We start from the raw sequence: 12,443 nt of genomic DNA on the forward strand, positions 1-12,443 counted from the left end.
CTCACGGTTAAACCCAAAACCATGATACAGAGTGAACAAAGTTTCATTGTCCTGTGCTGGAGCTGCCCCTGGGTTGGTTTCTGAACAAGAGGGTTCTGATGGGGCTTAGAAGGTGGCCAAAGGAATGACCAAAAGCAAGATCACTAAGTATCACGGAGACCATTTTTAATGCTGTTTATAGGGCTGTTGTTGAGAGTAGGGAACCCCTAGCTGGGACAGAAGGGATTTATGGGTGTTTGCACCATGTAGAACAGGGGGCTGTAATTTTAGTTTGCAAAGTGTATTGAGTCCTTGTGATTTACCACTGACTGCTGGAGTGACCTTGAGCAGGACATGCCGTCTCCCTACGCTGCAAAAGGAGAGCTGGGCAGGAATTTTTTGACAAGGCATTTTTCATTTGAAAATGCCAATTCAATGGAATGGGAACTCTTCAGGAAAAGGTACTGATTTTGATGAATTCCTTGTTCAGAATTTTTTCATTTTGTCAAACAAAAAGCTCTTCTGTTCCAACTGAATTTTCATTTCGGATTAACTTTTATTTCTAATGTCCTACACCGAAGATGTCAGAAGCAGTCATGATCCTGTCTGATTGGCCACATCTCGGGATTGCAAATTGTGCAGTGCGGAAGAGGAGATGTTCCAAAGCCCCCATAAATTCTTACAGGAAGGAGGTGATTTCCTCCCAGAAACGTTCCGTGTTGCCATCTGCGTTAGCCAGGTGCTTTGGGATCATCAGGCAGAAGGCACCACGGCAAGGCCAGCTGCAGCAGCAGTGTCCATCTGGATGCCTCTTCCCCTGCTGCCTCCCGTGCAATTGCTTCTTCCCCTTCCCCCTCTGATCTCCCCAAATTAAAGCAAGGAGAGGCCTCCACCGGCAGGCCCTGCTCTGGATTTGCAGTCAGGAGCCATCTCCAATAACCATCCGGCTGTCAGCTTCCCCCACCTCCCCCTGCCTCCCACCTCCCCCATCACTCACCAAAGGAAAAAAAGAGCTGGAGCCACAGCTTGAAATATATCATGCAATAGTGTATCATGAATTTCTTGTGAATCACATTGGTGAAGCAGGTTTATTTATTTCTGAGACTTTAAATCAATACAAAGTAGGTCTCTTAGTTCTGAAGCCGGGATGGAGTGTGAAAAAATGAGCCCATTGTACTCTTAAAACTTTGGGGAAAGGAGATGACAGCTATATAATTCCATTTACCAGGCACTAGGGGCTTTAATGTGAAGGTGACAGGGAGCTCTTTGTGCATTTAGAGCACCATATCTTCTAAATAAAAGATCTGTAGACTTGATAGTGGAGTATAGCTCTGACTTTAATAATCTCCAAGCATTAGACCGAGCCAATATGTTCCCAAGTCAGAAGGGTCCCCCACCGAACGCTCGTAAATTAAGAGTGCAGGAACTGCACACGCCGGTAGATTAGAGATGCAAGAAGAGCACCCGCTCCTGAGCATCTCCCCCAGCCCACTGCTCTGCCTGGGGTTGCTTCTCTTTTGCCCTCTAATGACATGATACGTGTGGAGGAAGAGCTGAGGGATGGAAATGAACGCCGTAAGATCTGTTGAGGCTTGACTGCACGTAATAGCAGCCAGGTTTTAAGTTCCTACATTGTGTTTTCTGATGAGACATTCGTTCTGATCATTTCTGCCTGTTTATGAAAAATAGGCTATTTATAGTATGTGCATGTGCCTTTCTGCTTCAGGTTTCTGGCAGATAATATAAATTGTGGGATGGGAATTGCAATTATTGAAATTATTTGGATAAAAATCTGGCACTTATATTTGATATAAACACACGATATGCTCTGAATAATAACAGCACTTATGTTACATGATGATTCCCATTCAAGCCCTCTGCTGTCATTTTTTCACATCTTTCATCTTTGATGAAACATTTGAGCCAATCAAGTTTCCAGCCGGAGCAGCTCTGCAGTGAATGTCTCAGCTCCAGCAGCTCAGCTTCTGCAAAGAAGTGCAGGGAGAGCTGCTGGTCAGCACAGGTTGGAGTGCTAGCAAGCGATCAGCGTGCACATGGCATGGCTGTGGGCTGGTGGGAAGGGCCTTCTGAAGGCTGAAAGGGCTGCTAGAACCCTGCTCTCCTTTGTACTGCCCAAAAGATCCTGTATAGTGGAAAGAGATGTGATGTCCTCCTAGGAAGGCTTCTGTGGAACTGAACAGATGGTGGCAATTCTGCTGGGGTATTTTCTAAACATGGGGTTGCATTGTCTGGAAGGTGGTGTGTGTTCTTACAGCCACGGGCTGAGCTTTAACACGTGCAGTTCTAGATCTCCCATCTCCTTTGGAGCACTTGACTGATGTCCTCATCTTTTTGTGGAGATGGAGGCACAGAGGAGTCAGCAGCTGCAATGAATGGGAAACTGGAGATGTTATCCCAAGTGCCAGGCACCAGAATGCTGCAGTGCAGTACGGGGAAACCTCGGAATGAACCAGTGTGGGACCATTCCTCGTTACTGATAGCGTGTCAGAGGGGGGTGGGCAGAAGAGTGAGCGGATGGAATTTTAGTTTGGAGCCAGAAGTTTACTGTCCAGTGCCTTGCTGTTCATGGGTGTTCTTCTTTGTCTGGCTTCCCATCATATAAGGTGAAAGATCAGAGGTTAAGCATTACTGATAATACAGGTGCAATGCGTATCAGAGCTGTGCGAGTTGGATCCTGTCCCTTCCCACCCCTCACGCTGTGCCTTTCCTGATCTCTGCTCTGTGGTCGCTGTATCTTTGTCCCTGGAGAAGTGACCCCTCTGCCAGGAGGGACCCACTCTGCACACTCAGCCCTTGTGCTGTGTTCCATGCGGGATTTAATCCCATGCAGTCTTTCCTTGGTTTGGCATTCTCCATTTAACTGATTGGAGCATTTCTAAACCCACTCATGCCTCCGCTGACCGTGTGTCTTATTGAGGAATATCTGAATCGGTTAATTGCAGAAGCATCAGTTCTGAGCTCCTCCAGCAGACGTATTCTCTTTCACCCTTGGATATTTTCTTGCAGAAACATTTATACAGCAATATGCATTGCACCATTTAAAATTGTTAATTGGAGATTGAATTACTTGTCAGCCTTTAAAAATGTAGTCCTGCGAGGTCAGAGATGAGGCGGTTAGCGGAGCCGAATGGATGAGCCTTTGTGTTCATTTTTCTCCAGCCCCATATCGCTGTGCTCACTGCTGGCCCCTCGCTGCCTCCTGACCTCTGCTCCCAGCTCAGCTGCAGCAGCACACACGGGGCAGCACATCACCCCTCTGCACAGCCTGCAGTGCAGCCCGGGGCTGCGCCGCCGACAAGCGTTGATGGGTGAATGCTGCGGGGGGGTTCTGTTCATGCGGCCCCTCGCAGTGCTCTGCCACTTCACGGAGATGTCTGCAGCACTCGGGAAAAGGAGCTGCGTATCTGTCTTCATCTCCAAAAAGGGATTTAGGGCCACGAGCAGGAGGTATATTAGGCTGCTTTCACTGCCTGTCAGCGGCGGTAAACCTGCGCTGTTGGCGCGGTCTCCAGATAAGCAGCAGCAGAGGCCCATTTTGCATGTGCATACGTTTGCATTAGTTCATAGGTGGGGAGCTTAAATCCTCTTTATTTTTATTTTCCTCTGCGGAAGGCATTTAGCTAGGCTGGTGACTGGCATCCCGAGATCCGTGCTTTCCTTTGGAGTTGGCAGATGGTGGTGTTGCACCTTTGCAGTTAGGCAGTGGCGGGCACAGGGCACCCAGCCTCGATGAACCGGTGTGTGCAGGAGGAGCACTGCTCATGCAGGCAGCTTACGGCCAGAGCAGAGCTTCTGTTCTCCCACCCCTTCGACACCTCTGCTCTCTGCCCAAAGGATGGGATCCTGAGGAGTGCAGCACCTCCGTGTCCCTGCAGCTCTCCTGGCAGGACATCGGCTGTTCTGCCCTCGGAAGCAGTCAGAGCTGAGCACCCCATCCTTGGCGCTGCCCTGCCTGGGCTTGGGCTGCTCCGCGCTGGGGGTCCTCATCCTCAACGGAGCTGTGCTGGTGGGTTGCTGGGGGAGGACGAGTTGTCTGCCTGCATTCGAGGGGGTTTTAAGATCTAAATGAAGCAGGTATGTAATGCCCTCTGTCTGTTAGAAAGACACAACCCATAAAAATAACAAACGGCATATATTTGCTAGAATGTCAAAGTTATGAGTTTATTTTGTAATGATGTGCTCCTGCCTTCATGAGGTAAACTGGCCGTGGCAGAGGTGTTATTAGTAATATGGACTCAGTGGAGCAGAAAGCCGAGTGACCGAGAGATCAGTGTATCAGTCAGCAAGAGGGCAAATGGAAAGAGACAGCAGGGGAATGAGAAAAGAGCTGCAGAGCCCGGGCTGAGGCTGGCGATGGAGCCAGGAGAGTCAGACGCAGCACTCATCTGATCTCCCAACCTCTCAGAGCTGGGGTTTTGTCTTTGCTGTGCCTTCTGCAGCACGTGGCTTTTCTGCCCAGTTAAGGGTTTCGCTGCACCCGGGTCAGTGCTCAGGAGACCTGTTCATGTCTCAGCTGCTCAGAAAGGACAGGTGGGACGGCTGCCTCAGCTTTCCACCAGTGCAGTTTCCCTTGGAAATCCATACCTGCAGATCTCAGCGATGTGCAGGAAGGTCAGTTGGGAGCCATCGCTCCATTCTTTGCTGCTGAAGTGAGCGTGACTTGCTGTAGGCATCTCCTCAGTCTGCACCTGCAGTCCGCATCCCATCCCCTGATGGCTTCCCTGTTTTTCCTTTCCAGGTGCTTGGTCGGGAGGTGTACACCTCCAACAACCAGCTGGGCGGGATCCAGATCATGCACAACAACGGGGTGACCCACGGCACCGTGTGCGACGATTTTGAAGGAGTCTACACTATTCTGCTGTGGCTTTCCTACATGCCCAAGGTAATTCCTGGCCCTGCAGGAGTGTGGCACGTCACCCCATGTCCTCTTTGTTCACAGAGCTTTGGGGATGAGGGCAGGCTCTTTGAATGCTTTGTCTTATCCTGTGTTTGTAGCAAAATGATTTAGACTCATGATTGAAGCAGTTGGGCGTTGTGATACTGAACTCCACAGAGCAGCTTCTGACCTGCAAAGCTGGGATGGGGGCAGCCCGGCTCTGCTGGGTGTACTTCCACATCACATCCCATCCTGGAGTCCTATTTCAAGTACTCTGGGTGGCAGGACCTGATGTCAGCAGTGGGTTGTCTTTTCCTGGAAAGACTCTAGAAGTTCCTCTCTGAGGCAGTAATTTGAAGCAGCTGATGTATGTGTGTTAGCTGCTGTGCAGCCAGGAAGGCAGCGGTATTAAGAACATGCAGGTCACCTTCTTTCAGGAAAGACTGCATGAATGAGTCTGATGGCCTGGTCACCTTTAGAAATTAAATTGCAACGCCTTGCAAATGCTGTCAGTGCCTGAAGCTCAGGAACAAGTGTAGCAGAGTGCATATCAGATGATGCTGAAAGGAGGGTTTTGAGAGTATTTGGAGCGCTTCTTGAGACTCGTACCAAGGCTCTGAGATCCCACGTTACAGGGTTGTACCATGTGGTGGAAAGCAGACTCTGACCAGGTGCTTTAGATTTGGTTTTTGGTGCAAAGCTATGTAAAATTACTACCTGAAGTATTTTTCTTTTTTCCTTAGAGCGTATACAGCCCTGTTCCTATCCTCAAGGTCAAGGATCCTATAGACAGAACCATAGACTTTGTTCCTACCAAGACTCCCTATGATCCTCGCTGGATGCTGGCTGGACGCCCAAATCCAAGTACGTAGATCTTTGGTGGTCAGGACGTGCTGTGTTGTGTCTTGCTTCAAGACACTCAAAGCTCCACATCTGTTTCTGCTTTGTCAGCATCAAATTATTATTACTCTGGTGAGTTCTATGCCTGTTGCATAATTAGAATTACAAAGACTAAAGAATGAAGGTATGGTTAGCAAATGGGGCAGGAGGCCCTGTGTGCTCACCCTGTCAATCTGGATCTTTTTTCTGTGGTACTTTAGGACTTGAGTGAAGCCAGGTGCATTCTGAAGCCTGAATCTGTTCTGTTTGGAGATCTCTGCATCTGCTTCCAGACTTGAAGCATTCCATTCTGCCTCCAGCCCCCAGCCAGGCACCCTGTGAACGTGGGTAGTTAAAGAGAATCAGGCTGGCTGGAATGGGAAGAGAAGTCCAAGGCCTGCGCCCAAGTACATTTCAGAGCTTATGAAATGATTAGTTCTAAGGCATTTAGATGCAATATACAAAAATAGCATATAAATTCTGAGTGCCTGGGAACACTTACAAGTAATAGTTACTTTCATAGACCTTCTTTTTGCAGTTCAGAGGAAAGTGCAAATACAAAAGTCTTCATGCACAGCATTCCTGCAGGTCCTGGAGAGTAAATATACTGCAGGCACTGCCAACCACTGAACCCCCACGCTTGCACTTGGGGTTGTGCAGCCTGCGTGTGAACCAGCTGCAAACTGGTGACCATTATGCCTGCTGTTATTAACGAGTTTGGGAGGCTAAAATGAGATTTGTGATAAACTAAGTTTTCTGTTTTTGGATAATATTTTTTCATCATCTCTCAAGTAATTCATCCAGCTGTCTGAGCGCAGCAAGCGCTGCCTTCCAAATCGAGTGACTTCAGATTTTAATTTAGTGGAAGCGTTAAGGAAAGCAGATGATTCCCTGTGATAAGTTAAAGCAGATATCTCCTAGGTGAAAAGTTAAAGCCATTTATTAGAGGAGATATTGCCGTGATATTCTTCAAACTGACGCCCGACACGAGGCCAGAATCTAAACGATCAGCTTTGGGCTCACGATAAAGAGATAATTTTGAAATGGATGGTCACATTTTACAGTGGGGCCACAGAGGCAGGGAATGTAGAACACAGTAATTACAAGTTTGGTCTTGATAAAACACTCTCCATCCTGTTTAAGTCAGCAGAGGTTAGCTTGCTTGGATCTCCACTTTTAATTGGTTTTGGACTTGGGTTTGCAGAAGCAAAGGTGCTTGTTCAGATTAAAGTATTCCTCAGAAGCTCTGTGCCAAGAGGTAAAGCTGGGAGGTTTTTTTTGTTGGCTTTTTTTTTTTTTTGGCAGAAGCTTCATGAAGCCTCAGAGCAGAGCAGGGTGCCACAGAGCGAGTTTTGTACCTGTTGGGTGGGCAGTGCTTGGCAGCATTGTGCTCTTCAGGGGGTTGATTTCCTCGAGGCACTGGGAAGTCACTGCCTCCTCTGGGCCAATGAATTGATCTGATAGTGCATGGTGAGCTAAAGCATTTTAGGAGCTAAAGCATGCTTCAGGTTATGGGATGCAGCTGGTATCTGTGCAGAGCGAGCAGGCTTTCAATATGCAGCACTTCATTTCAGGTTTTCCCAAGGAATGTGTGAAGCTCTCAGATGTGCCATCTCATTTTCCAGCATTACGGAACTTTTTGCATTTCTTTGCAGGAGAGATCAGGCAGAAGCAAGAGAAAACTGAGCTGAGTTTTAAAATAGAAACAGGCATTTTGAAAAACATCTTTAATGACTTTGCTGCCTTTTGACAAATGTTTGTCCTATCTCGAAAAAAAAAGTTATTTATTTAAAAGCATGCAAAGTCCCTCTGCTATCTGAACCCCATCGTTTAACAATAAATGATGCTTTTGCTGATAAATGACTGTTTTTATGCAGGCTGGCAAATGAAATAAGACATGATGGCTGAAGGCAGACAAATGCTCAGCTGTCTAATGTTCCCTTGTATGATAATCTGTTTAAAATTAAATAAATAAATACATCAAAAGGCAGCACCACGTTCTCCAGTTGGCATTTTTAAGCAAGTTTCTGTTGCTCCTTCTGTATGCTGACTTCCCATTTCTCCTCCCACCTCTGATGTCTCCATTTTTCCCCTTCCTTTCAGGTCAGAAAGGACAGTGGCAGAGTGGTTTCTTTGACAATGGCTCATTCCTGGAGATCATGCAGCCCTGGGCACAGACAGTTGTGGTTGGCAGAGCAAGGTAAATGCTGAGAGACTTTTTAGATGTTTGTGGAAATCATGTTTTCATCAGGCGTTACTTTTTTTCTGAAACCTCATTTCCAAGTTGATGGTAAGAATAAGTCATTACTTGAATAGGATACTTTTTTACCACACGAATGGAGCAAGCACTGATCATTGCTCCTGTTTTGCTTGGAGGGGACATGCACAAAAGCCAAAAGGAGAGAGAGGTTGTTAAAAATGATGGAAGACAAAACCTGCTTCTCTGCAGCTGTTGGCCAAAGGAAGGGTGCACAGCTTAGTGCTCTGAGGTCACACTTGCCTTGCAAGAGAAGTTCATCTAAAACTGGAATAAATTACAAGAGACAGAAGAGCTTAACATCGAGACTTGCATGGAATTGCTTGCAGCATTTTCCAGTGCAGCACCTGATGATCTCGGGTTTCCTCTGTGCTGCAGAGAGGTGTGGCAAAATGGGATTGGGATTTCCTGAGGACTCTCCTAGAGCAGAATGTGATCAGGAGGAGGCTTTTTCCTTCGATCCCATATCAGAACGTGGGCTGCTCCTGCCCAACCAAAGGGCTCTGAGCAGTTCAGCTCAGCCCTGCCATCTCTCTGTGTCTGTGACCTCTGCTGGTCCCAGGGATTCCATTCCACTCAGAACATTGTCTGATCTTCATACATCTTCGAAAAGACCTTAAAGTACCTGCAGACTCCACTCCTAACTGCAGCACGTAACCCCGGGTTGTCCTGTGACCTTTTGATACACTTCACTATTTTTATTTGCCATCTGTAACACACTAAAGTTTTATCTCACGACGTACTGTAATCTTGGAAAGGCTTTTAGATCGAGCAGTATTGCAGGGAAAAGAAATAACCGGTGGTTTGGCAAAGCTGGAAGCTCTCTGTCCAGGCCGGTTCTCAGCCCCTCTTGCAATTCCTTCTGACAAATTCCGGGTTGCTCTGGGCTCTCCCGTGCACACATCTATATAACACAAATGAAACCGACTTCTTTTGAAAGCAGCGGCACTTTGAAAAAACAAATACAAATATATTCTTCTGGGATTGTTACTATAAGTGCTGCCAAAACTCATCTTTTGTATGTATGTTTGGAATATGTGTGCTGTTGGCTGTAAATTGTCTTTTATTATTCTATGGCAACTTGTCCAGGGACACACTATAAAACAAGATGTAGCATCTTCATGTGCTAGCCTGATAAAATTTATATGAAGTATAATGGAAAACAGAAGTTGTTTTGAGCTGTTTTCAAGTTCAATAAATAACTGTAATACTTGGATAAAGATGTTCTTTATTAGGTCACATGGGCCCTAATATAGAAGTTATAAGTTACCGATTTAAGACGGCTTCTGCAATTACGGGTATCTGGGCAGACTCTTAATCATAGTGAATGGGAATGTTCTCAGCCCCCTGGTGCCCATTGGCTGTGCTGTCCCTCCTCGGGTGGCTGCAGGAGCAGCTCTCTGGGATGGAGGCAGCGAGGCAGGCGGCCCCAAACCTCTGCGCACCGCCGCCAGCAAGAGGGGGTCGTAGCAGCAGCACGGGTGCAGCCAGTTCTCTTCTGTTTCGTTCTCAGTGAGGCACGTGGCAGTTTTTAGAACTGGGTTTTGCTGTGAGAACCCTAAATTCAGCTCTGAAATTATCCGGCTGCACGCCTAAACTCTTCAAAAAGGCCGCAGTGCGGCCTCCTCCTCCTCCATTTGCATGCATTATTTGTCTCTTCTGAGTATTTTGATGTGAATTGGAAAAATTGTCTAGTTGTGAAACAGAGAAAATACAGATTTTGATGTGTCTCACCTCCTTTCAGGCTGGGAGGAATACCTGTAGGAGTAGTTGCCGTAGAAACCAGAACAGTGGAGCTGAGCATCCCTGCTGATCCTGCAAACCTGGACTCAGAGGCCAAGGTGAGCTGAGTGTGTGTGGTTGTCCTCTGCAAACGTCTCTGAGAAAAGAGCATTTGTTTCGGTGGGATTTTTTTTCTTTCAAATACGGGACACAAAGTAGAGCCAGTCCTTGGCTGGGAGCTGATGCAGCAGGGATGGTTGTGTTGGCTGTTTGCTCCGCATTCCCCCGTAGTTCTGCTGTGGGCTGAGATATGGGGAGTGGGGCATTGGAAACATGGTTTCCTTGTTCCCTGGCTGTGATTGTAGTGTTTCATGCTCTTGCTGCTTTGACATTTTGCTTTTCTCCTGCCTGATTTCACAGCTGTGGCCCTACATCATGTCTTCTGCATCTTCTCCTTTGCATGTGCTTTTCTTTCTCCTTCACATTGTTACAGCAGTCTCAGCATCGGGCTTCCTGTGCCATCTCCCCATGGGGAAATCAGCAACATCACTCCTTTTGATGCTGGTGACAGAAGGATTGTCCCAGTTTTTCTGTGGACAAGCAGATCCTGTGCATGTTGTGTGCTCTGCTCTGCACTGATGGTTCCACATTGCAATTCGTGCTGCAACCGTTTCTGTGTGTTTTGGTTTTTTTTTTGTGCTGACTGCTAAGGTAACAGGGTTTGCTCATCTTTCTCATTCCCACAGATAATCCAGCAGGCTGGTCAGGTGTGGTTCCCTGATTCTGCCTATAAGACAGCCCAGGCCATCAACGACTTCAACAGGGAGGGGCTGCCTCTGATGGTCTTTGCCAACTGGAGAGGCTTCTCTGGTGGCATGAAAGGTAATGGCCACTTCTGTACCCTGATGGTGTTGTCCTGTTGGGCGGTTTTGTTCCTTTCCTTCCTTCTTGGCTCTTGTCTTTAACAGCCAGTGTGGGAATAACACCAAATGTGCCAAGTGCAAATCTGAAATCAGGTTCTTTTCAGCGTAACAACACTGTTGTATTTTTATACATACCCTCATGGAGGGTTACAGGACCTGACCAGACCAGCTGCAGTGAGAACAGGTGATTGGTCTGTAACTGTGGGCTAGTTGCTGACAGAATTTACAGCTGCCAGCCTGGGCTAATTAAGCAGTAATCTCAGGAAACCTCTTCTGCTTTATATCCTTCTGCCTCAGTTTAGAACTGGGGCTGGGTAAGCCAGCAGTACTGGGTAATGGAAGGGCACATTGTAGCAAGTGGAAGCACTGTCCTGCTGATGGTTTCTCACACTGGTAGCACTGTGTGTCTAGGGATGGGCTCCCCGTCCTGGGCAGTCCTTTTTGTGGCAGTGCCTGCTCACGCAGTTATAAAACTGCTCAGTTAATGTACTGGCAGTTAGAGTTCTGTATCACATAGTGCTGCTTGAAATTCTGTGAAGTGCCAGGAACGTGAGATTGATACCATAAAATTTAAATAAGTGAAGGATTACGGCCCTTTACCCGCGTGCAGCACTTTGCACACAGAGGGAACATTACAGGCCTGCTAACAGCAGGAGTTCTCGCTGGGGAGGGCTGCCGTGGTGACAGTGTGAGTGTTCCTCAGAAACTGGGTGGCTTCTGAGCTGCAACCGGAGGCCCGGGGTGGAAAAGAAGGTGTTCATTTGTGGGAAGATGCCAGTGCTGCACTGCGCATCCCCAGAGACCTGCACAGCAGCTCCTGGCAGAGCACGGAGACACAGAGCTGCCGCAGGGTGCACTGTGCCAGGCTGCTCTGCTTGGCCTTTGCTGGGGCGGTGGCAGCCCTGCTCCCTGCTGATGCTCGCTGTGCTCCTCGGGGCCGTGTTGGCAGTGTTGGTTTCAGCGCTGCCTGGGGATTATGCAGGGAGGGAAAATAAACAATTATGCCACCCCTCAGTGCACACAAACACACTGCCAGGAGCCGGCTGCACTGTGGGTAAAATGACTCCAAAATTGTGTGTAATGAGTAGGAAAAGATTAGAGACAGCTCTTGCTATGCTGAAAATTGACATTAGCAGAGGGAGAAAAAAAAAAAAAAGCAAGCAAAGGAAAAAAGCCCAGCCCCTTTACTCGTCGGCCTAGGAGGTCCGATTCGGGCAGTAAAATAAATAAAGGAAGCACAGAAATGGAGGCATCTCACAACGCGCCGGCGCTTCCCCAGCGAGCGCTGCCTGGCCAGGAGGCTCCTCAGCATAATGCAAAATTAAATTATAAAAACTGGCTTGAATATTTAGATGGAGGAGCCATTTGGAAGTGGTTTATTTAGGCGAACCGGCGGTGACCCACGACGGGGAGACATCAAGCATGAAATTTACTGGAAATTAGCACCGGGGTCTTGGACTCGGCATGAATAGTTTGATAGCATGCAAATCCCCGCGACATTAACGGCAGCGCTGCTTGTGCTACAGGGTCACTCGCGGTTGGGTTTTCATGTTTCACTTATTATTTTTCCCTGGGACAGGTTATAAATAACAATAAAAAAAAATCTAAGCGGAAGGAAAGGGCTGTTTTAAATCTCTGATTACCTGGTGCTGAACGGCGGTGCTGCAGCATGTAATGGGTTTACGAGGTTCATTATGTGTCTGCAGCCAACGTGCGCCCGGTGTTTACCTTCGGGTCCTATCTGCTAATCCAGCCAAGCTGATGAGATCCGTTCCAGCTCCAGAGG

The 12,443-nt window shown here is 47.7% G+C and overlaps 1 protein-coding gene across 6 annotated transcripts in view; it reads left to right on the forward strand.

The window, feature by feature from the left end:
- ACACA (acetyl-CoA carboxylase alpha) overlaps positions 1 to 12,443 on the forward strand; it is a 107,118-nt gene that overhangs the window by 79,448 nt on the left and 15,227 nt on the right. For all 6 annotated transcript variants that reach the window (XM_052688917.1, XM_052688919.1, XM_052688918.1 and 3 more), the window contains 5 exons: positions 4,739 to 4,882; positions 5,620 to 5,740; positions 7,859 to 7,955; positions 9,757 to 9,853; positions 10,481 to 10,616. In XM_052688917.1, the coding sequence (XP_052544877.1) occupies positions 4,739 to 4,882; positions 5,620 to 5,740; positions 7,859 to 7,955; positions 9,757 to 9,853; positions 10,481 to 10,616 (595 nt within the window). The remainder of the gene's footprint in view (positions 1 to 4,738; positions 4,883 to 5,619; positions 5,741 to 7,858; positions 7,956 to 9,756; positions 9,854 to 10,480; positions 10,617 to 12,443) is intronic.

Source organism: Tympanuchus pallidicinctus, unplaced genomic scaffold (assembly GCF_026119805.1).
Source record: "Tympanuchus pallidicinctus isolate F22 unplaced genomic scaffold, pur_lepc_1.0 scaffold24, whole genome shotgun sequence".
Taxonomy (NCBI): domain Eukaryota; kingdom Metazoa; phylum Chordata; class Aves; order Galliformes; family Phasianidae; genus Tympanuchus; species Tympanuchus pallidicinctus.